The sequence below is a fragment of the Hippocampus zosterae genome, chromosome 2 (assembly GCF_025434085.1).
Source record: "Hippocampus zosterae strain Florida chromosome 2, ASM2543408v3, whole genome shotgun sequence".
In the NCBI taxonomy this organism is placed as follows: Eukaryota; Metazoa; Chordata; class Actinopteri; order Syngnathiformes; family Syngnathidae; genus Hippocampus; species Hippocampus zosterae.
Window position 1 is genome coordinate 31481411 of NC_067452.1, and position 25819 is coordinate 31507229.

Sequence of the window (25819 nt, forward strand, 5' to 3'; positions counted from 1 at the left end):
AGCCCATACTGTATTTTTACCTTTCGTATCTTGAAAACTTGAAAATTTTGTATGAAGAGACTTTCGTAAGTAGAGGTACAACTGTATATGATTCTATTTTATAATATGATTTTGGTGTCTATTTTAAATATGATTTGAAACTCCAACCTATACTTCACCTTTACAGATGTCGTCTGTGCCATGATGAAGACTCGGTATTGGTAATTACAGACATTTAGATGACCAGTGTCTCCCCCCCTCCTATCTATTCAAGTGGATAACCCAACCAATTACTGTAATGAGAGTTGAGACCACTATTTAACGAAGTGGACTTATCCGCTTGTGTGCGTGTGTTACATGTGAATTCATCATACTGTGTATGAATTCCAGCAATGTTTGTTGCAACGAGAAGCATTATACTGGCCACGGTTAACAACCATTTTGCAAGGTTTTAGAAATGGGAGTGCTTTACGGCATGACACTCCTCTTTTAACGCGAGTGCATACTGTGAAATGTGCCGTTCGTAAATATTAATTGATCTGCGAGAAAGATGCCGATTACGTTCCATTACCTTTTGTGGAGCTTCTGAGCCCAACGAACAGCCCCCGTTAGTGGCAGCAAGCATCGGCAGAATGAAAAGTTGCACCAGTGAATCACTCGGCGACAAGTGGCACGCGGTTTAATTAGGCTGAAAACAAAGTCCTCCGGGAGAATACCTTTCCCATTTTTCTCTTCCCGCTCTTGGACTCATTTGTGGCAAGGTAAATATTCAATGGGTCCCTTCTCGGCCAGAGCGATTAAAGCTCGCTGGAGCATGGCAGGAAAGCATGTTTGGAATTCAAAGCTCTAAATCAGAACACAAAGCCGCGACAGTACGTCCCCTCCGTGGGATGTCAAGTACTTCTTGACATTCTGAAATACTGCAATGGGCCTTCCAACGCGCACTAGCCGCCACTTAAATACAATGGACTCCATACCATTGTGACGGTAGGAGCGAGTGGCCTCAAGTACAATTGTTTGGCAGCAGTGTGAGTGAGTGAGAAGCACACCCTTTTGGACTTATTGTTTTTTTTCTCCTCCCCCCCCCCCCCACATCCCTCACAACCCATGCCTTTCCCTGCCTTCAGTTCTCAAAGACCCTTGCACTGAGGTGACCTGCAGCTACGGCAGCACCTGTGTCCAGTCCACTGACGGCTTGTCGGCTAAATGCATGTGCCCGCTGGGCTGTGAGGGCAAACCGGAGCAGACGGTGTGTGGCAGCGATGGAAAGGACTACCGCAACGAGTGTGAGCTGCATCAGTATGCCTGCAAGCACCACAAGAACATCAGGGTGCAACATCAAGGACGATGCGGTAAGATTTTGGACTTTGGGATTTTGTCACATTGCATACGACGCAAGCCACCAGATGTATTTTGCCAAGATTTTAATGACTGTAATTTCCCATGATGAATACACAAAAAAAAGAAAAAAATCCAAAGAAAAATCCATCTATCCATCCATTTTCTGATCTGCTTGATCCTCACAATGGTCGCGGGGCGTGCTGGAGCCATCCCAGCCGTCTTCGGACACTAGGCGGGGGACATCTTGAACCAGTCGCCAGCTAATAGCAGGGCACAAACAGATGAACAACCATCCGCACTCACACTCACACCCAGGGACAATTTTGAGTGTTTGATCAGCCTGCCATGTGTGTTTTGGGAATGTGAGAGGAAACCGGAGTAGAAAACCAACACAGGCACGGGAAGAACATGCAAACTCCACACAGGGAGGCCAGAGCCGGAAGCAAACCCACGACCTCTGCACTGTGAGGTCAACGTGCTAACAATTGGACCACCAGGCCGGGCGCCCTTGAGAAAAATCACATTTGTTATTTTTCATTCAACGTTTACCAGAACCTGGAGGTTGTAAAAAGGCATACCAGCATTCCAATATATTTAATCTCAAATATTACAAATGAATGCAATGTAAAATGTATTGATTATGAGTTGTCTGGTGGCGGTACGGTGGTCGACTGGTTAGCACGTCAGCCTCACAGTGGGATTGATGACACGAATCTACACGACCTTTTTTTTTTCTATCATTACATGGGTTTCATCGAGGGAACCTGTTTTGAAGATATAGACAGTATCAAGATGGCCGTGAGGACTGAGCTGTGCAGGAATATGAAAGAAACTCTCCACTAATCCATGAACAAATTGAAGACTGGGAGAGTATATATTGGAATCCAGGGGGATTACGTTGAAGGGGAAAACTTGTGATTTGTAGTTTGGATTTGAAATATTTTATATATATATATAATATATATATATATATAATATTTGATGTCACATTCTGACACATTCTCTTATTTAGGCTTTTTCAACACCCATCCATCCATTTTACATACTAGTGGTCCTCATTATGATTGCGTATGAACTGGAGCTTACAGTATTACGTCTGACTTTGTGCAAGAGGCGGAATACACCCTTAACTGGTTGCCAGACAATTTCAGAGCTGTTATAAATGGTTTTAAAAAAAAAAAATTTAACAAATTTTCCCTCCACTTGTTGTAAGAAAACAAAATGTCCATGCCGATGGTGTCACAAATAACATTTTTGTTCCATAAGAAAACACATTCGCAAGCCATCAAGTGCCACTATAATCATAGGAGTTATTTAACTAATCAGAAGCATCTTTACATGCAGGGAATGACTCACTATTAAAAAAACTTCAGGATATTCGTGCAACAAAGAAGCGAACACACAAATAAATAACACACCAAAAAAAAAAAAACGGTTTTTTTTTCATCTTTTTTTGTTTTGTTTGTTTGTGGAGCCTCTCCTAGCTGTCTTCGGGCAGCAGGTTCGATACACTCTGAACAGGTTGCCAGCTAATCAGGGCCCCAAACTAATGATCCTTTTTTTTCTTGTAAGCAGAAACTTTTTGGTGTTTCTCTCTTGTCGTCTCTTTCTTTTCTTCAATTAGCTACTACCTCTGGCTATTAATTCTCTTTTGTGTTCTCCCCTCACTGGCAACGTGTCCCTGCTCAGTTTCATTCTTTATTTACTTGTTTGCTTATTTTTATTAATTCATTCATTCATTCATCTTCCGTACCGCTTGATCCTCACTAGGGTCGCGGGGGGTGCTGGAGCCCATCCCAGCCGTCTCCGGGCAGTAGGCGGGGGACACCCTGAATCGGTTGCCAGCCAATCGCAGGGCACACATAGACGAACAACCATCCACGCTCACACTCACACCTAGGGACAATTTGGAGTGTTCAATCAGCCTGCCATGCATATTTTTGGAATGCGGGAGGAAACCGGAGCACCCGGAGAAAACCCACGCAGGCCCGGGGAGAACATGCAAACTCCACACAGGGAGGCCGGAGCTGGAATCGAACCCGGTACCTCTGCACTGTGAAGCCGACGTGCTAACCACTGGACTACCGGGCTGCCCGCTTATTTTTATTTATTATTATTTTTTGCCTCACACCAGCACTCCTGTAGTGTGAACTGTTCTAAGTAGCACTTGTCAGTTTCGCACGGTCCAGCTTCCCCCGCCCCCCACGCGTACTTGTTTTCATCTCGAAGTGGTTGTTTACTCCCTAGGCAATCTCCCCCCCACCCTCCCCGTTTGTGTTGGGGAGCCAGATGGGGAGAGAGCATGGTAGTTTCTCGCTCAGAGACAGAGCCTAGTGGTGGGCAAAGGGAGATGGATATGCAGGTCTGCAGACAGAAGGTTGGTCGCATAAATCCAACCCGAGTCGGCCCGCAGGGAGCGTCGCTTCCCCCGATTTATCTGCGCTGCTAGTTTCTGCAGCATGCAGGCCATTCTTTTTGTAATTACCCTCTTTGCTCGGCTGGAGGAGAGCGGGGAACCTGGAAGCTGTTCTTCTCACTTAATGGGAGGTAATGGTGTTGCTCTCAAGTAATGGCCTGGCTGGCAGTGAGGTGCTGCGTTATGCAGAGAGGCGCCACGTGCAATGAGATAAAAGACCTGTTTTCTTGTCTTCATAAGCCTCTGCATTGTCCTGGTAGAAAACCAGGACAATGGTCTGTCTTCTGATTCTCAAAAGACAGACCGCTCTGTCCTTTGCATTGCTGCTCTTCGTATCGCAGCCAAAAATCACTTGGGAACCTTTTATTGGTTTCTGTTTTAGGGGCTCTTCACACAAGAGAGGAGTATGATAAACTATGAATTGCTTGTTGAATATACGGGGGGAAATCATGACTATATGGATCAACAAAGTTTCCTCTGTGATTACGTCCATATTACATAAAATTGTATTTTAACAATACAAGTTGATGGCGAAATGACTTAACTGTTGAATAGACTGCTAATTATCTTCTTCATCGATCAATTTTTTTTCTCAATAGAAGACATCACACAACACCATTTTCAAAGATGGTCTCATTTTAACACTTTCTTGCACAAATAATGACAACCTACTGTACATCAGGACTTTTTTTCTCGAGTGTTTTATGAGTCTTTTGGCATTAAAAAAAGTAATAATTGCATTGGATGGCAACACACATAAGGGTCCCTGGTAGTAGTTTATGCACAACCGTGACATTAAGATGCATTAATATAAGAGAAAACACCATTTGAATAGCTGTCCACTCTAGTAACCGCTGTCCCTGAAAGGGTTCAAATCAGGTCTCAAAGTGGAAGAGATTGACAAGTCTTATCTATCAAAACACTGAAAAGAATAGTCTGTTAAAAAAAATGAAGTGCAAGTGAATTGTCCTGAGTAGGCATGAGTTTATATGTCATAACTGAGATGTCAATGGTGGACCGTGTGCTTGCTCATGACTTGAACCTGAAGCAAGATACCTCTCTTGCATACTTTATAGTCCTCACGTACAAAGTAGAATAATATTCAGAATTCTGATTTAAATTTAAAAAAAAAACATGTTCCAAAATGGGCTGGTTCTGTAAATGACACCCATTGACGTTTATTTTGAAACTGATGGGATAATCTGTCTAAATTGTTGGGACCAGAGAACACTTCTATGTCACAATCGCAGCAAGTTGTCGGCAACAGCACGATTGTTGTGTTTTTGCTTCGAAGGGACACTTTGAAAAGCCCTCGCAATTGTGTTTCTTCGGATATCAACAACCATTGACAGAGCATGGTTATTCCAGCATTTCAGGCCGTTTTTGCGGATCATAACACTGTCATCTGTACAATATCTTTATTTTTCTAATCACAGTAAGTTACCCTGATAAGGGGTGCTTATAGTCGTTACCTTTCCGCTCATGTGTGTGGCTTTCCTGGATTATACAACCGAGTGCACTCGGTATGTCTTGTGCGAAGCACGGCTGCGTTTTAATGTCACACCGCAACATAAATCCTTTGTCTTGGCCCATTGTAAAAATGTGTCGAGCAGGATAAAGCCTAGAGTCTTGTTTCGATGCGCGCCAACGTCCTCTCGCTCATCCACAAACCAATCCCATTATGATCCGGGCCTGATAAGGCCAAACAGGATCGCCTACAACGAAGGAGCAGCAATGGGGAGCGAATCACACTGACTGCCTCTTTATCTCATTCCTTGTCTGCTTTACGATCAAGAACTCACTCGCAGGTGCTCTCGGTTGCTAAGCTAAAGATAATGTAAAATTAAGTTATGCGTGGAGCAGCAGGAATTGAAAGTGTTTCCTTCCACTCTCCACTTTCTAAGACTCAACTCCACCCTTCTCCACTCGCAGTCATCTCTGCGTTTCAGTTTGGTACATTGAAGTTGCTTCTTACCTGCAACCAAGGCTATAAAAGTGCCATGTTGAAGAACCGCATGACCCAGGATGATTTTTTTTTCAAACTTGATTTTCTTTCATTGCCGTTCTATTTTAGATGACAGAAAGACCAACTAATGAGACCTTTTTTTTTAATGCTCCATGCCTACGGTCTGAACAACCAAAGCATTTTTTTTTTATTTCACACATCGAGAGCACGTATTCAGAGTTCATTCATTGGAAAAAATTGACCTACCGGAACCAATTTCCGAAGGATGAAGATATATGATGTTGAAATCAGCAGCTTCCAATGTGAAGTAAAAACCAGGTCACAGCCTTTCCCCTCACCTCTGTGGACACTACAATAGTTGACATGTACTGAAGGGCAAATACCGTATCTTTTTCTTGCCATGTTGCAGCAGTTAATTAACATTCAGACGTGTGTATGTGTGTGTGTGTGTGTGTGTGTGTGTGTGTGTGTGTGTGTGTGTGTGTGTGTGTCCACAGACCCTTGTCAAGACAGTGAGAACAGTTTCAACACAATGTGCCGGGTCGAGGCCATCACCCGCCAGCCGCTCATCTTTGGCTTGCCCGAGTCGTGCCCCCCAGCTCGCGAACCGTTGTGCGCCAGTGACGGCGAAACCTACAACAGCGAGTGTGCCATGAGAACAACGGGCCTGCAGAAAGGCATCAAACTCAGGAAGATTCACACGGGACGATGCAGGGGACGGGGTAAGTTCCAACTTCACCTTCCACGCTTTCTCTTCCTCCAATCCAATCCATAATGCCGTTCCCCTTCACAACAATGTCATGTGCACAGCCATTCACAGATCTATCCATCTATCCATCCATGTTCTGATCCGCTTTATCCTCACAAGGGTCGCGAGGGGTGCTGGAGCCTATCCGAGCTGTCTTCGGGCAGTAGGCGGGGGACACCCTGAACCAGTTGCCAGCCAATCGCGGGAAACACAGAAACGAGCAATCATTCACACTCACAATCACACCTGGGGACAATTTAGAGTTTCCAATCAGCCTGCCGTGCATGTTTTTGGAATGTGGGAGGAAACGGGAGTACCCGGAGAAAACCCACGCAGGAACAGGGAGAACATGCAAACTCCACGTAGAAAGGCCGGAGCTGGAATCGAACCCGGTACCTCTGCACTGTGAGGTCAAAGCGCTAACGACTCGCCCACTGCGCCGCCCTTCACGGATCTATTTCTGCTTAATATTTGACGAGGTGGCGTCAAGACCTCACCCCAATCCAACCCCTCTCAGCGGTATAGAGTTGAATGATTCTGAGGGTTTAAGGTCAGTACCTTTCCAACAGTAGCCTCCTCCAGCCTGATAAAAGCCTTCAGGCTGACTATCAGCGTGAGTGGGACAAGAGGAGGAAACCATAGTTAAAAAATGGCTGTGTTATTGATGAAAACACCATTTTCCACGGTGTGTTTTCATCGGCGCCAAGCTCACGAACAGCAGTGTCGGTTCAGGGCAGCCGGTTTTACAGACGGTAAGGTGTTGAACATAAAAATCAAGAACGGGCAAAGAGTAGCCGTCTCCTTATTGGAGCTGTCTGTCTCAAAGGCTGAGAAACACTGAACACCGAAACATTTAATCCCTGATAACGTAGTCGGAAATGGTACGGAAGTTGTCGTATGCTAGTAGCATGCTAGTTTTCTTTTGTTGTTGTTGTTGTTATTCATTGACACATTTTTCGGTGCTCACTGAAACACACTCAAAAGCAAAAGTTCCAAGTCATAAATGCATGTGCTGACGCGTGTCTCTCTTTCATCCCTTTCTGTTATGCGCATTTCAAATGAAAGAACAATTCAATTTGAAAAACCAATCCATGAAATCATATCCATTAGGAAATTACAAGTTGGTAACTAATCAGAATGACCATTTCGACATGCTAGTGCACATCGTTGGAGCCCTCTCACTCAGATTGAGGGGCAATGTAATTAAGTGTGGCATGACATGCTTTTAAAGAAAGCGGGGAGAGGAATTGGATTGCTGTACACATTTGATCCACCGATCAGCAATGAAATAAATTTGAAGCCTTGCGAGCGGTGCGAGAACAGAGGCCTCAAATTGGATTTTCTCACTTCACCGCTAAACTTGCCATTTGACGCAACCAGTTCATCTTTTTCTTCATTTTCCAAATGAATTTCTGCTTAGTGAGTTGAAAAATAATGAGTGTGGCAGTTTCGACTTTACTTGGCCGTAAAAATATAATCTTTAAGAGTTGACAGTGTTGTAAAACTTTTTGGTGTGGAAGTTTCACATCAAGCAAAACATGACATCATGTGAGCGTCAGTGACCACAAGGCTACAATCGCCAGCCTTTTTCAAATAGTAGGGTGTGCCACCCTAGGGGGCGTAGTGCAATGCTAGGGGGTGTGCATGTGGTGACCCCAGGGAATGTGTTTTTTAAAATTATTTTTAATTTTTGCTGTATTAGAATAACATTTGACGTTTGGTGTTTGGTGGTCAAAATAACATTTGACCACCGGGCGGCCCGGTGGTCCTTTGGTTAGCGCGTCTGCCTCACATTGCAGTGGTTCAGGGTTCGATTACGGCTGCGGCCTCCCTGTGTGGAGTTTGCATGTTCTCCCCGGGCCTGCGTGGTTTTTCTCAGGGTACTCCGGTTTCCTCCCACATTCCAAAAACATGCATGGCAGGATGAGTGAACACTTTAAATTGTCCCAAAGTGTGATTGTGAGCATGAATGGTTGTTCGTCTGTGTGTGCCCTGCGATTGGCTGGCAACCGGTTCAGGGTGTCCCCCGCCTACAGCGTGAAGACAGCTGGGATAGGCTCCAGCACCCCCCGCGACCCTTGTGAGGATGAAGCGGGTCGGAAAATTGATGGATGGATAGATAGAATAACAATTTTGACTGGGCCATGTTTGGCTAGTTTGAAAAATCATTCGGCCGTACTGCAGCCTTTCAAACACACATAAATCAAATGGTAATTTTTTTTCCCATACTGCCATTGGGAATTGACTTCCACATGTGCAAATGTGTGCATTTAAGTCAATACAGTTTTCGGGAAAAAATAATCAATACATTTAAAAAAATCGACACCATATTTTGAGACCTTTTGGAAAAAAAAATACAACTCTACATGTTCCGAATGCACAATAAATCATGGCTGTGCAACCATCTCCAGTCTGCGTTTGGACAGATTCATGACTATGGACGATGGATTTCTGTTTCCTCGTTGCAGAAGAATGTAAGGAGGAGTGTCGCTTCAACGCCGTGTGTCTCGTCGAGCAGCTGAATACTCGCTGCTCGTGCGATCCCATCGAGTGCGATGGGTCCTACAAGCCCATCTGCGGCAAGGACGGCCACATGTACACCAACGACTGCATGCGCCGCAAGGCCGAGTGCCTGGGCAAGATCCTCATCCCCATCAAGCATGCTGGGCCCTGTGGTGAGTGGACCAAAGGGAGGAGGACGAGGTGTCCTTTTCCCCCCGGCTTCCCTACTTCTGTTTCTTCCTAACGTTGTAGACTCACAAATGTCTTAAATGGTTCAATGATGCTCTTTGAATGGGGAGGGGCCACTCGAGCCTGTGCCTTCACGTCACTTGTTCACCTTTGAAGCTCATCCCTCCATCTCCGATGACACCCGCATGTTTCATTCATCCACCTGCGCCTCAATCCGTCTTTGTCTCGTCGTCTTGCGTGTTGTCTAAAAAAAAAGCTGTTCTTTCTTGTTACAGTGCCTCAGTCAGTCTTGTCTGTCTGTCCGTCTTTGTCCATGTTGGCTGTGTCTTCCTGGCTGTCTGGCGACAGGTGGAAAGTGAGGTCACCCAATGGGCGACCTCATCAGATGGATGCTGGGGCGGGGTGAGGCCTTCCGCTTTGCCCCGGGCGGATCCAACAGGAGGGGTCTTGTACCGCTGCTCTTCTTCCAGTCTCTTTGTTTCACTCTTTCTGCACTGTTATGAACCATGAGGTTGGAGAAGTCTGCCTACTTTTTCTGTTAAATTCCCAAACCCACACACCCAAGTCTTTTTGTTTGACATGCTGTAGTACACTCAAAATTACCTATATCAGCCTGTTCCACATTTTCCACAATATTGATTAAAAAGCCTTGCAACTGCAGTCCTTTGAATATGAAAGCCCATCACAATTGGTTTAATTTTTTTTTAATGGTTAGATCCTCCTTCAATTTCAAACAAGTAAATTCTCTTTTCATTTGAAGATGTTACAAGTGCAACACAGGATTGAATAAACCTGAGTTTATTGAGCGGATTTTATTAACACAATTGTCCTTTTCCCAAACATGATTTTGAAGTAAAACAAGTTAAGGTATGCTGCTCTGAAACTGCTACAATTAGCCATTAACCCTAAGGGTTCAAAAGTCATCATTTCCAAGAAGGTTTTGATACATTCATGAGGAAAAAGTGGTGCTGAAGCTAATTTACCAAATTCCCTCCTTTGCTCATTAGAATGCGTGCAAAAGTCGTCTACAACTACGCATTTGTACACCGTCCAAAAAACAGAACTGGTACTTTGTTTACCTCAAATAGTAGTTTAAGTTTGAAAATCTTTCAAATATAAAAAAGCATTCATGCTAACAATGTTAGCACAACAAAGCAAGGGCATTGTTTTTACTAACTATTTAATTCGGCTTTCAATTAAAGGTTCAACCATTCTATAAGCTTATTTTACTTTGCTGTGGAATTTGGGAAAGCCAATTTTCACAACAGCAAATTTTGTGTTTTATTGACCAACTTCAAATGTTATCAAATGTACAGTATGCCTTGAAATGTTGAGTTTCAACAACCCTTTTTTTTCCAGTATAATTTTGTACATTCTTATGTATTCTGTTGCATTTCACACCATAACACAATAAGTTTCTTTTCGATTTTGATGTTTTTGTATTAGTTTATAAAATGACCTTATGAAATAGCAAATAATTGGCTGCTGAATGTGCTGGAACCACACCCCACTCAACTGCAAACTGGCAATTAAACACCAAATACTAAGTTCTAGAAAATGGATGCTACTTCATCGGAAATCTTTCCTATGCTTACGCGCAACTATAATTTTGAGCTGTGAGAATAAATCCGCTTAAGAGGTCAGGTGGTTGCAATATATCCCACTGGGTTTGTCATTGTGATTGCTGTGACAACGAGGCGCTCAAAAAGGGCCACACGCTGGCTGCCATGTTGGGCTTTTATTTTTTTCTCCTTTGTCTTCCACCTTCTCTCTGTGACATGTCTGCACTCATAATGTACACTGAGGCGCTCGAAAGTGGTCACGCCAGCCCCGAAAAGAATCTCAGAATTCACATTACACCCCTTTTGTCGAAGCTGCTTATTTTCTTTGACAATGTGTCGTCAAAAGGCCAAAAAGCGCACGCAAGGTGAATTCTCATGAGGAACTGTGATGTTATTTATGGCAATGATTCTAAGTTATCATGGGACTTTTTTTTTTCTCCTTCAAATGTGAATAGTCAACTATGAGAGCCCATGGGACCATATTCACATCCCCAGACTATGTGATTAACACATTAAGATGTACATACTTTATGTTTGTCCTTAGACCAGAACTGAATACCAAACTCAATCTCGTGTTGTCTGCATCAGCAGGCGGCGTCCTTCATTACCGTGACTTGTCCGCCTGTGCTTGGCATTAATGAAACAGTTGACAGTGCCAATACTGATGTGTTTTGTTTTGTGCCTTCCAACAACTCCACCCACATTTTTGTCTCGTTATTCGACTTCCCTCTCAATATCTCTTCTTCCCAAGCGCATCATGCAGCTCGTTTATGAGTGTGTGTGTGTGTGTGTGTGTGTGCGCGCGCGTGCATGCGCTTTAATACATTCTTATTGGAATTTGCATATTATTCAAAACAGAACAGCACAAACGTCAAAGCTTGATTCCGTTTTTTAATTAAACATCAAAAGAGAAAAGCAGAGCAGCCCACCGAGACGGTTAGCTTCGTCAGACTGGTGGTAAGCACAGTTGCACACAAGATACACTTGCACTTTTTTTTTTTGTCTTGGTAGAACTGAGAGCAGATTAGGTTAGTCACTGTCTTTAAAAAAACACTGTGGAGATTAGCAGCCTTGTAAAAGACTCAAGATCCTCGTGTGCATGTGCGCTCAAATCGTAACCCAAAGAGCTGTGGCAACACGACGCAGTGTGGGGTTTCCTCAGCGATGCTCGCATCTTGACAGTTCCGCGGCTCTGTCAGAAAATGTCAGCCGGGTGCGCAAACGCAATCAGTGCCTCCGGGCTTCAGTTTCATGTCAAGAGGTAGCGTTTGTGTTTGTTTGGCATGCGTGCTTGGTGATCCCTGCGTGTCAGTCAAGTGTTTTAGTCAACACATTTACATGTTCATGAAATAATTCATAATAATGTCTGCATCCCTTGAATCATTTGAATTGTGGTACTTTACCACAGGCGGTACGGTGGTCGACTGGTAAGCACGTCTGCCGCATAGGTGCTGCGTTCAAATCCGGCTCCGGCCTTCCTGTGTGGAGTTTGCATGTTTGCCCCCTGGAAATGGATGGATGGATGGATGGATATTTGATCATAATAACTCTAAAATCATCTATATGCTACCCTGGCTCGTGAGCAGAACTATGCCGTTGCTTTTGAGACACCTTGTCACTTTCTTGTACATTCAATTGAACTGACAATTTTTACTTCAAGGCATAAATTTAAAAACAGAGAAGTGATGAAACAAATAAAATGAGGGTCAATAGAGCACTTGCATCAAAACCACTTCCATTGTTTAACTCAGTAGCAAAATGCTCACCTACATCATGTACCGTAATTTTAGCATGTGGTGATAAAGCTTCATGCAATTTAGGAAAATGTCTTTCTTGCACTGTCAACAAAAGTGACAACGAATATCGAAATTTTATTCTCATTTAGTGCATTCCATCACCCTCATTAAAGGTCCCCTAAAATGTGGGATGGTTTGAGTCTGCAATAAATTGCATACCAAACGGTAAAGTTTGGTTGAAAGGATACTTAAGTTACACTAACCGAAGGTATTACACACTCATACAGATTTGCCAAAGAAAAATGTTCTTCACTTCCTTTTTAGCTGATTTGATTCTAGGATCCGGCCCACATCGTACATCCCTTCCAGTAATTTCTTTGAAGAACCACGTTGCTCAGTCTTCACCCTTTCATGCCTGACCTATCAAGGAATAGCCAGAAAAAAATCAGATTTTGGGGAACTGAGATGTTCATTAACCCTTATAACGAAATGCAGAAAAATATTTTGCCATATTATTTTGTTTTAGATATTTGTTGTATCACATTTATAAGCATTATGTAGATTACATCAAAAACTGAAAAATCATATTTTAAACTTGCAGTATCAAATTTGATACAGATGATTTAATGTACCTACTCGAAAGAATGAGTTACATAATGAAAATGTATGTATCAAATATGATACAAATGGCATTATGGGGTTAAAATATCAGCTTGTTGGAAAATGTGTTCTCCAACGTAGTTCAGCATTCGTGGCTACTTTCCTTTCACCTCCTTTGACGTCGTGATGATTCATCTCGTTGGAATGATTACGTTCCATGTTGAGCTTTTGCCACAGTGCAGTTCAATAATTCGCCAAGTCAAGTGCAATCAATTAAAGCGTCCCAACCACAAAACCCCCGTTCCCGTTAGTCTCATTTGAAGGCGAGACATATCTATTGTGGTTAATTTGTGGATAACGGATTGTAAATCCTCACAGATGGCATCGTTAGTCATTTCCCTGTGCGGAACACAAAGAGGAATTCTAGTCTGCGATAGTACAATGATGTCCTCCCCACCCCCTATTGTTAGATACCAACATCTTGATTTGAAAAATTAGACAATGATCGATTATCACAATTATTCACGTGTTCTTAAATGGCCACTTACTAGTCCAGGTATCTTCTGGGATCCTTTATTCATTTATTTTTTCATCTGTCAGTATATCACCATATAAGAGGGGTGGGAAATTTCGAATAGATTTTGTTCAGTTTGATTTTAACGTTCCTAGCGATGTTTGTATAGCATTTGGGTGAGAGGTGGAGTAAATCCTGGAGTGGTTAGAGTAACTGGATCATGCCTGCCGTATTTTAATCTAACTTGCATGTGTTTGGTATGTCGATGGAGGCTCAGTTGTTTGGCAGAAACCCGTTCAAATACGGCTTGAGCATGCAAACTCCATACAGAACGGCTAAACTGAGATTCCGAAAACCTCTCGACTGTGAGGCGGACATGCTAACCACCTGAATGTCGCTCCAGGTTGCATACTGTGATACATCGTGTGTATTGCAATGAATTCCCAATTAATTTATGAATGTTCATAAAGAGGTCGTGGGTTCGATTCCAGCTCCGGCCTCCCTGTGTGGAGTTTGCTTGTTCTCGCCGGGCCTGCATGGGTTTTCTCTGGGTACTGCGGTTTCCTCCCACATTCCAAAAACATGCATGGCAGGCTGATGGAACACTAAATTATCCCTCGGTGTGAGTGTGAGCACGGATGGTTATTTGTCTCTGTGTGCCCTTCGATTGGCTGGCAACCAGTTCAGGGTGTCCCTTGCCTACTGCCTGAAAATGGCTGGGATAGGCTCCAGCACCTGTCCCAGGTGTGAGGATAACGTGGACCGGAGAATGGATGGATGGGTGGATGTTCCAAAAAGGGTTGCAGAATTTGAATTGCTTGGAGGTTTCTGGATGAGTTCACATCTGTTCGTATCATCCCACGCAAAACGGGCAGACATTTTGTCTTATTTGATTCCCGGTAGTTTATTAATAGCTCATCTCAATATTTTTCATCATCAGCCCATTAATGTGGAAGATGACGAGCGTGTGAATTTGGCAGGAAAGATCCAGTAAGTGGGCCACGTCCCTGCAGCGCGCTGGGCATTAACAATCCAAATGGCTCAGTGGGTCCCCGACGTGTCATTGTACCTGTGTGCAGTGTACTCTGCCTAATGTGCTTTTTTTGGCTCGTCTGTACCGCCCGGAGCTTGGTGAAAGGATATTTGGATTTGCAGCATGTCACTGTGCGTCAAAGACATGCCTTCATTGGCATTTAGAGCTGCGCTGCCTCCCGTATGACCAATGCATGCTGAATAAATTCAGTCTAGAAAAAAAACCCAAAGCAAAATAACGAACAAAAAACTACGTCTACTCCAGAGATTAAAAATGGGCTTGAAACTAATTGAGTGTATCAGAATTTTAGGGAACAATAGCTTGATACACATAACTCGTTTTACGGAGAGAAGCAAAACCAAGAATACAACACGTTAAGCGCTACAGCGTGCAAGGTCAATAATCCGACAAGAGACAAGGCAGTTTGGCAGTCCTTAAATACATGGCAGGCTTGATTGCTAGACGCGAAACAGGTGCGCCTGCTGGAGGGAAACGCCCTTCACGACAGATGAGGCTCGAAACAAAACAGACAGACCTGACCAACTCATATTTTCGGCCACTTTTCGACTTTCCTCAATTGTTTTGGGCATACTGTATGTGTCATGACATAAAAAAAGAATGTGTCATGCACAAGTTATTATTAGCGGACCGAAACTAGTCATTTACTTTTCGAAACAAAGTTAAGGCATTTGTATATTTTATCAAGTACTGATTTCACCCTGCCCTGTAAGTTGCATCACAAAGCTCCAGTCGAACCCAAATTCGATATTTTACCATTCCATTTGAAGAACCAGATGGATTCCCAAATGAACTTAGAAAATTGATTGTACATGCGAGTTTGCCCTGGTATGCTAGCGTCTCATATAACATCAAAGCCTCTAAAAGGTGACCGATGTTCAAATCCTGATTTGTGTTCTTTAATACGCAAGAGTAACCCGTTGAGGGTTTGACTCCCAAGCAGTCGCTGAGTTTTGAGTGCACACGTCAGCCTGAGTGCTGTTTTTCCTAATCAAGTTAATTTGAGGAAGTGCGGCGTAGAAGCAGATTAACAGCAGGCATCCTGCCAGTCCACTTAACGTGATCTCCGGGCCATTCTCCGCAAGCAGAAATTGTCGAGATTATTTAGGTCAGCGGGGTGCCACAACTCACTTGAGGTGGCTGCGTGCCGCTGGGCTGTCATGAAATCAAGCAAAGCCACACGTTTGCCAATGTGGTTTAATTGGATTGCACTTTTGCTCTCTCAACACATTCTGTGGATTCTTTGTAAGTAATGCCATTAATGACATCAATTGCTAATCATTCTAAATACTTCACAACTGCAAAGAAAAAAAAGATGTTTGGGCGATGTTCTTGAACGTACAGAATCAAGGATAAGAATTACGTTTTTTTTGGGTCACCTGAATCTAAAAAGTGCCCCATTGGCCGATCAAAAAATGTCCTCCGTATTTCACTCAAAATGCACCGTCGTCTGAGTTGAGAAGCAACCGCGCCCCTCATAAGTATTCAAGAGTCGTCGACAGACACAGCCCACAGGGCACGTCTTCTCCTTTATGTTAATGGAGCCTTTTCCTTCACTGATATCATACATGAATGTCTTTTAATACAAAAGGGGACAAGGGATTCCAATCAAAGGCTGGCAAGTTAAAAAAAAAAACTAAAGTGATGCTTGGTGTGCATTGTCTGCGTCCCATTGGAATGCTGGCTTGCAATGGGCTTGTAAGGTCTTTCTCTCCGCCAGTTGGCCACTGCAAGCGTCACCTGGACTGAGCCAATTCCACAGACTGCATAATCCGAACACGAACTGATTGAATTGCACCTGGACCCGCAGGGCTGAGGTTGGACTCCAATTACCTATGCATGAATTGAGCAGAGCTTCCCTAAATATTCCCTCAGCAATTTAACAAGTTACAGGAGTTTAATGGGACTGCACCATCCCCACTTGCCTGGTTTGCGCATTTATGGAACTTTGTTGGTGGAGTTGCCACTTTCCAATTATTTAGGGTTGTATTTTCCCATTTACTGTTCCATGGTCAGGGTGTCCTCTTCATCAAAAGCTTGAACTGTACAGTGGTTACCTCTACTTATGAAAGTCTCTTCATACGAAATGTTCGAGTTACGAAACGCCTCAACAGGAAAATATTACTTTCATGTTGCAAAAGAAATTTCAAGATACGAAAGGTAAAAATACAGTATGGGCTGCTACTCGCAGCTCCGAGTTTTCTGAACGCAACATACTTATAGCTGCTCTGCCACTGGCTATTACCGAGCATCTTCATGGCATCCCATTGGCTACAAGGGACATCTACCGTTTGTGTCTATGTATGTAGATGGATAGATATGCGTTTATGCAGCGTACTCCTCAGTTGCCCCCTCGGGCCATGAGGTGTTCCGATAGTTTTACGTAAATGTGAATCACCCAGAAAAAGTGATCTCTCACTATGCTGATGTTTGCCTTGGACATTTTCGAAGGATTGTTAAAAGCAGGCAAAAGCAAACGTCCTTGGATCGGTTCTTTACAAAACGCCAGGCAAAACTCACTTCTTAGAGAGAACGTGACCTAAAGAGGGTTATATGACCATGATTTTTATTCTTTATTCTTTGTTTTTTACATTATGCACAACTCTCATTTATTTGGCAACAATCTAATTGTAACATCGTTACATTTGTTACATATTTCGATGCATTTTTATGCTTCATAAAACATTTATGTCTGAACTTTGGTGGTCTTCACATTCACATAGAAAACGCGTCTACTTAAAAAATGTTCTAGTTAAGAAAATTCTTCCAGAACCAATTCATTTTGTAAGTAGAAGTACCACTGTACAAGCCATTTGCACAGGAAAAGTTGAACAAATGCATTAATCAGTTAACTGCTGTATCGTAAAAATAAAATGAAACAAAATTATTTAGTCAGTGATTAGACATGAAAAGATGTGATGAAGGCGAGCTACTGCATCAATGTTTTTAGCATTCTTAACCCTTTCATGCACCCTGTAACCTGATAACTTGATCTGCTGTCCACTGTAGTAATCGCTGTCGCTGAAATGTCCTACAAAGTGAGGATTTGTGACTCGTACTATCGCTTACTTCCATCGCAGTAAGTTTCACGACTTGTTCAGTTTTTACATGATATAACCTGAGCTTTTGAGGCTCCACTGTCATCCATTTTGGAGCCTTGCTATTCCGAATTCTAATCGTTGCGGCACGTAGAGCTTAACTTGTGTGGCGGCGCTAAGTGGGGAGCAGAAGTCTTAATTAATGTCCTCACTTACCGTCGCTGTCACGTTGGAACGACGGTTCAGCCTGTGGAGCGGCAACAACAATGCCTTGGCTGAACTGCCAAAGTCTTTGCTGGGCAGATGTTCCCATTCAGCCGTCACTTTGCATGAATAAATAACTTGCAGCTTTTAGTTCATTCTGTAACAGAAACACAGAAACACGCATGAGGTGTTGGATTTAAGGGTTTGGAAGTGGGAAAATGTTAAGAATTACCAAACAAACAAAAAAAAAGCTTCTTACTCCATCTGAGAGGAAAAATTAAATACATTTTCCATTTCTGACTGTGCAGCACCAGTTTTTACACTTTGTTTTTGTTTTGTTTTGTTTTTTGTCCCTAACATGCTCGCCCATTAATAAATCAGGCGGAAATTTTGCCCCAAGGAGGTGGCAGCATGATAAAAACAGTTTGGAATGGAAATACTTTCATCTTTTTTTTTTCTTATATGGGAGACAAAGGCGTTATCGCAGGCTGCGGCTGCTCGCGACTTTGGCTGCTGAACTTTTACGCAGGCTGAAGTTAAGTTTAAGCTTACACGCTTTGAAAAGGCTTGCAGCGGAGTCATTCGTTTTCAAAGCTAGCCTAAATTCAACTTGTGCCAAAGAGCTTATGTGTTTATGTGCCCCTCCAGCATCTCTCATCATATCGTACCCGGTAGACCACCTCTATAAAATCTCAGAAAACCCCAAACAATTTTTCTCTCAGAATCCTAATAAATTCTGATTGTCCGAGGACTGCGACGCTTATTTCACACACTTTTTGTTAAAAGTAGAATAGCATGCTCATTATGTCTGTAAATAGTTCACACAACGTGGCATTCGTGTTGCTGGTCGGCTCCAAATGTATCAAGCACATATCAATCACGAGACTCCAACCATGCTAAGGAATGATGCAATGTCATCCCTTCATGTTCACACCAATATTACCTTCCAACAAAAGCAACGAAGAACAAATAGACTTTAAATGAAGTCCTTAGTCGCTCTGAGGCTTCGCTGGCAATTTTTCATCAAGATAGATTTGCCGCTCTGCCCTATAGACGCACCACATTTGGCAGAGAGGGCCATCCTTCATTGCTGAAAGCTTTGATGAAATTCGCCTCTCGTGTATTTCGGATGCAGAAGTGCACACCGACCCGCCGTCAGACCTCAATCTAATACTTCCACCGACTCGTAAGGTTTTAAAGAATTGATGGAGTCAGGGAGGGCAGGGTCCGATCAAACGACTGTTCGGGTTTCCCACTCTCCTGATCAACTCAGGCCGTGTCTGCCACGCCTGCACTCATTTCCCGAGAACTGCCGGTGCCAGATCCAGCCTTCGTTTTAATGAAGCCGTGCTGGAGTGTTATTGGGGAGACTGGAGCAGACACCTTCCTGTGATGTTCACATTTCATATCAGCCTCTGCCCAGCAGCTTGCCGTTTTTAAATTATTAAAGAGGCCCCTTTCTTCTTTCTTTTCCTTATTATCAGTTTTTTTTATAAAATTATAATTTCTGTCTGTTCTCGATGCTTTACTCTCTTTGGCTGAGGCCATGGCTCTTGCTCAGACGCAAATGGATGCCTTTGAAGGGGCACGCTGGGAATGTCAATTAATCCTGATGCATACGTGGTAGCGCAACCATTGTCCGTTGGCTTTTTCATCATTGCCTCGCCACAGGGCCGCTTTTTTTTTTGTTAGTTTTTTTGTCTTGGCTGTTGTTCGTGCCGCCAGTTTGAATATACTCCTCAAAAGATTTAGCATACATCAGGATAGGCATATAGGAAAAGAAGTGACAGGAAGATGATGCATCACAGTCACAGGTGGTTGTCATATTTCTTTTCCCCGGGTCCCGACATTCATTTGTAACAGTTCTCAGTGACACTATAGTCCAAATTGTCACATTTTTTTTGCCCGTTCTAGCCCCAAGACCATTCTCCAACCTCTCTTTGAAATCACCCATCACTGTTTCACAATAATAACTTTTTGTCTTTTGGGTGGTTGGCTTTCAGATCTCCACACGCCAAGTCCCTGTTTGGATAAGGTGTGCCACCACGGCGCATTGTGCGTGGTGAAAAACGATGAGCCCGTGTGCGAATGCCTGGAAGCCTGCCCTCAAACATCAGACCCGGTGTGCGGCTCTGACGGCAGCAGTTACGGCAGCCCCTGTGAGATGCGAGCGATGGGCTGTGCTCTCCAGAAAGCGATCCACATCCAGCATAAAGGGCCCTGCGGTGAGTGTCTGCATATTAAAATGATAGAAACAAAACACATGCCAGGACCTCATTTAGAGAGTCAGAGAATCATACATCATGCTGTCACTTTGCAGAAAATAATGTAGTCGCCGTTTGTCCAAGTATGGACTCGAGGTAGTCGATTGATGTACTATACTATTTTTGGCTCTCTGACATTCCAAAAGGGTGTCAGAAATGCAAAAAAAATAGCAATGATGATGGCAGAACTGGTGTAGCTTTTTTTCAAAAGGTTACCTCGCAATTCAGTGAAATAAAATGTCAGTTAAAACATTACCGGTACAATAACGAAGGGCTGTTGGTGGCGTACTGGTTTAAATTGCAGACTTTCTGTGCAGTTGATGTGGTATCAGGTTACACTCACTGACCAATTCAAAATTACCCAGTAATGGAATGTTGACAGTCTCGGGTTCATTACTACACTGCTTAAATAGATAAGAGGAAGAAGATTTTATTTCAAACTAGAAGTGAAACGATTCATCAACAATGAATCGAAACTCAAATTAATCGGATTTTTTTTCATAATGGATTAATTATTTCGATACCGTTTTGAATTTAACCCTTTGATGCATTCTGCAACCTGATCACATGATAAGCTGTCCACTGTAGTAACCGGTGTCCCTCAAAGTGTTAAAAAAGTCCAAATCACCCTTGTGTTGAATCAAAATAAAAATAAAAAAAATGCTTTTGGTTTGGGTGCAAAAAAAGAAAACATGCCTATTTTCCATGTTAGGGACTAAAACTGGAACAGTATCACAAATTTTTTTCATTGGTGCATTTTCTGCACTGTTAGTTTGTAAAAAAAAAAAACCCATCCTGTTTTTTAATAAAGGGATGGCAATTTAAACATGTTTTGTTCATCCAATTCATCAATTAATCGGTCATCAGTTCTTAGGATAATTGTAAATTCCAGCCCTCCAACACCGAGCAGCAACGTCAACAACATCACATCACAACAACAAAACACACCCCCAGACACAACAACAGCCTCGGTTCAACATATGATTGCCACTGCGTGCCGACCGACGCTTGGACGTAAATGATTTCCTCCAACTCTACAGTCAGATCATGTTGCATTACAACATACTGTTTCCCAGGTATGGGATCAATTGCAAAGAAAAAACACTCTGTTCTTTAACACAAACTCTTGACTCTCTCTGACTTTCTGTCGGCTTAATTCGTTCTCTGACCTTTAAGTGTCGTGTTGCACTTTAGTCCCAATCAAAGAGAACACGGAGCATACTCGTGTGTAATTGGCTACATGAGTCATTTGGCATTATCTGCCAGCGGTGGCGCATCAGCTCATCATTAGCACACGGGGGACAATGGAGTTTCAAGTTGAGCAAATATCTACAGATCCACTCTGCAGACACACAGTCCCAAGAAGAGATTTACAGCTTGTTAAAGCCACTCAGTGAATACTCTTGATGCCATCTTGGCAGGCCAATTATCCCACCGACTCCACTGGTGATTGAGTATTTTCTTTCTTCTTCCTTCCTTCCTTTTTTTTTCTTTTTAACCTCTCAATTCACGCACACGGAGCTAAAGTACGGCAGTTATCGTGCGCCGCAATGCAGCCCCTTCCTACAATCCCTCTCACTCAATATCCCTTTTCACAGTCTTTTATTCGGATGGAAATTCTGGCGTGGCGTTTGCACGTTCTCCCCGTGCCAACGTGGGTTTTCTCCGGGTACTCCGGTTTCCTTCCACATTCCAAAAACATTCACGGCGGGTTAATGGAACACTCAAAATTGTCCCTAGGTGTGACTGTGAGCGTAAATGGTTGTTCGTCTCTGGCGAGCAGTTCAGGGTGTCCCCCGCCTACTGCCCGAAGACGGCTGGGATCGGTTCCAGCACACCTTGCGACCCTTGTGAGGATAAGCGGATCAGAAAATGGATGGATGGATAATTTGAAAAGAAGATAGTGGAGAATACGGCTGCAAATACAGGAGGATTATTATCACTTTTCAGGTGTGGCATCGCATTCACCGGAAATTTGAAACCACTTTGTGTGATTACTTGACTGCTTGTTTTGCAACATGAGAAAAAGTTTGATGTTTTCCCTGCACTGAGTATATAAAATAGGGATTTTGTCGTTGAGGTGGAACATGGATTACGCCCTCCATGACTATGGAGAGCATCAGTCATATTCCATTGATGGCTCGGTATAAATTGAAACTTATGTCTCTGCTGTCATGGCAACAAGAAATGAAACGAGCACTCACAGATTGACGCAAATGGTGCCACGCCACAGGTAAACGGCATGCGTCGGCGCTCAATGAAGGAATGAGCAATTGTTTATTCGACAAAGCAATAGTCCCAGGGAGAAATCCAGCCCAAGTGGATGGTTGGTTTGCTTTTTTACAGTTCGGCCATAAAACAATGCCGAGCCATTGGTTTGCCTGGAATTAGCCATCTGCGGAACGATGGCCGTGATCATGTGAGTTATTTTTGGGCTGTTTGCACAGCTTCATTCAGGACAGTCACCAGTGATTCCCTGTAATCTCCGTAAAGGCTATTTCCTCTACTAACGGTGTTTATGAGGCAGAAAGGGAGAAGCGGAATGAAATAGACAGTGGGATGTCGGTTTACAAACAATCTTGGTGAAGAACAATTTTTGAACAAAATTTTGTAAAATGCACTTGATTCACACACTATTTTCAGTTCGCTAACTACATCGCCTCGCTTGAGCTTTTTGCAAATGTGTAACACATTGCAGGTATCTTTTTTTTTCTCGAAATGAGCCCTAAATCTTTTAACATGCTGTTAAAAACAGGGTCAACCCAAATTTGTTCTATCACTACAACATTGTATTTCCATTCATTTCAATGGGAAACCTGACCTCAGTTTGCAGAGGTTTCTGTTAGCATGGAACAAATACAATTTTTGAACTTAGGTTCCACTCTACTCACTCTTTGATTCTGTTTGAAAGGTTGAAGCAAAAGTAAAAAACTGTGATTTTAGTTATTCTTGAAGAATTTGTCAATTATTTATACGCAGATGTTAGAAATACAGATTTATTTGAAACTGCATAAAATGTGCAGCCTGTGCCAAACAAGAGACAATTAAATTTTTGGTTAAAGGTACAAATGCAGTTGAGCAAAGTGACTCACTAAAAAGTTGCTTTCTTTCTAATCAGACATAAATCATATGTTAGAGCAGATCTCATTAGAGGCTTTTTTTTGCTCTGCAGCATTTATTTATTATTATGTAGTTAATGCTGGGGTACAAAATCTTTTAAAATATGTTTCAGGTGATACAGGTAATGCATCTACAGTAATTCATCATGTACTAATCCTTAATAGTACTTCCCATCCACCACCATCCCTATAAAGTTCACTTTGGCCTCCTCTATCCAAATGTGTGTGTGTGTGTGTGTGTGTGTGTGTGTGTGTGTGTGTGTGTGTGTGTGTGTGTGTGTGTGTGTGTGTGTGTGTGTGTGTGTGTGTGCGTGCGTGCGTGCGTGCGTGCGTGCGTGCGTGCGTGCGTGCGTGCGTGCGTGCGTGCGTGCGTGCGTGTGCGTGTGTGTGTGTGTGTGCGCGTGTGTGTGTGTGCATTTTTAGACTCCAGTATGATTTTATTTCCAACCCCGAGGGCTGTAAACCAAAAAAGAAAAAAAATCGTTATATGCATGAATCGGGTGCAACCTGACATCTGTTATTATTCGAAAGATCTCAACTCACCAATTGTCCTTTAAATCCAGTCCCCGCTGGCATTTTTAATGGTGAGTGACCCAACACCTTGTCTCGGAGGGCTGGGACTGGCATGCTTGGTTAATAGACACCTCAGCTGGATATAATATTGACCTCAGGATTGGGGTCCTTCATATGGCTTTCGCCAAACAGATGTGAGAATAGGAAAAAATAACAACTTGCGCCGCACCAGATTTTTCACCCTCCCGCTGGTTTTAGAAATGATACACACGCTAGAAGGCTGTATATAGGTCGCACAAACAGCATGAGGAAACAGGATGAGGGATAAATAATAAGGAGGAGCAAACCACATAGGTAATAATAGGTATGCTTTGCTCTAAGAGGGTATTTGTATGATTTTCACCAATGGAGTTCAATCCATGATGCATTGAAGGTCACTTTTTTCCACCAATCCATTCAAAACTTAAAGACATTGCCACCATCCATCCATCCATTTTCTTAGTCGCTTCATCCTGACAAGTGTCGTGGGGGGTGCTGGAGTCTATCCCAGCCATCATCAGGCAGTAGGCGGGGGACACCCTGAACCGGTTGCCAGCCAATCGCAGGGCACACAGAGACAAACAACCATCCACTCTCACAAATCGGGACAATTTAGAGCGTTCAATCAGCCTGCCATGCATGTTTTTGGAATGTGGGAGGAAACCGGAGTACCCGGAGAAAACCCATGCAGGCCCGGGGAGAACATGCAAACTCCACACGAGGAGGCCAGAGCTGGAATTGAACCCGGTACCTCTGCACTGGGAGGTTGACGCGCTATCCACTGGACCACCAGGCCACCACTTTCCCACCAAAAGAGAAAATAAAAGAATAAATCAGAGTGAGATTAGTAACATCAGAGGTTTCCACTCGAAGCCCAGCGACTTTCAAGGGCATCTTGATGAACTGTTGTCTGGGTTATTGAAGGAAATGAGCATTATGGGAGCACCTGCGTTTAAAAACAGCATGCAAATTACAGATGCTATCATGGGTTCTTTTTTTGTTAGACCCAGCATCCTTGTATGTTGCTGTTGTATTAGGAAGCTGATTGAAATCTACACGCAGCAGTTAAATGTAATCGTAATCAAAACTCAAGATGCTCAAAATATCTGTTTATGGACAATAGACGGATTGATACACAAATATCAAAATGTGAGCTGATAATCTGTCTTGAAGGCAGTTTACCTTTTTTGCAAAGCTTCTCTAGCTTTGAGCGCGCACATTGGTCAGTATGCCGTTGTCTCTTGCTGTGCGGAGCATAGGGATGGGGGGGCAGGTGGGGTTAGAAGCAGGAATAGTCACGAAAAGGGGATAGTAGGGAAGAAAATGAGTCACAGCAGTAAAAGGATAATGCAAAGGCAGAGTGTAGTGTCTACTTGGGAAAACAAATTGATATGAATGAAGGTGGTAGAGTGCCTCATGCAACTGTTGCTGCTCAAGCTGGAGCCAGATGCTCAAGCCGGATGGCTCGATGGTTCTCTGGAGCAGACACTAACGTTTACACACTCGCAAATTGTTCGGAGTGATGCTGTGGATACGACAAAACTTTGACAGCCCCGTTGTCATTGAAAGTGAACATCTAACACACATACAAGATCATTATACCGTGATCGTTTCGACTTTTCAGCTGCTCAGAATGATCGACAACAGTGTCCAACTATCCATCATGATTGGTTGGCTTGTGTCAGGCTATCATCAACAAAGAGCCTCTGGGACAATCTATTTAAAATGCTCTTGTCGTGCCGAGAAAATTCAACACTCTTTCAATTTTCAGAGTTTGAGCTTATTTATAGAGCCCTAGTGGTTGCAAATGTCTTCAGTGATGCCAGCCCTGCTCTTGGGAATTGTTTGGATTTGTCTTTTTTTTTTTCTTCAACCTTGTCCTCAGATCTGAATCTCAATAGAGTTACATCTGTGAAGTTTTTTTATTTTTTTCATTCTTGTTTTATTTTGAAAGTTCTTGTTGAAATGAACATAACTTGCCTCAGGTAGACTCTGGTTGTGTGTTACTATCAGTGTGGAAATTCTGACTCTTTTCTTC

At 43.1% G+C, this 25819-nt stretch overlaps 1 protein-coding gene across 9 annotated transcripts in view; it reads left to right on the top strand.

Moving 5' to 3' along the window:
* agrn (agrin) overlaps positions 1-25819 on the top strand; it is a 262280-nt gene that overhangs the window by 160999 nt on the left and 75462 nt on the right. For all 9 annotated transcript variants that reach the window (XM_052059668.1, XM_052059671.1, XM_052059670.1 and 6 more), the window contains 4 exons: positions 1107-1331; positions 6200-6424; positions 8919-9125; positions 19850-20071. In XM_052059668.1, coding sequence (XP_051915628.1) covers positions 1107-1331; positions 6200-6424; positions 8919-9125; positions 19850-20071 — 879 coding nt within the window. The remainder of the gene's footprint in view (positions 1-1106; positions 1332-6199; positions 6425-8918; positions 9126-19849; positions 20072-25819) is intronic.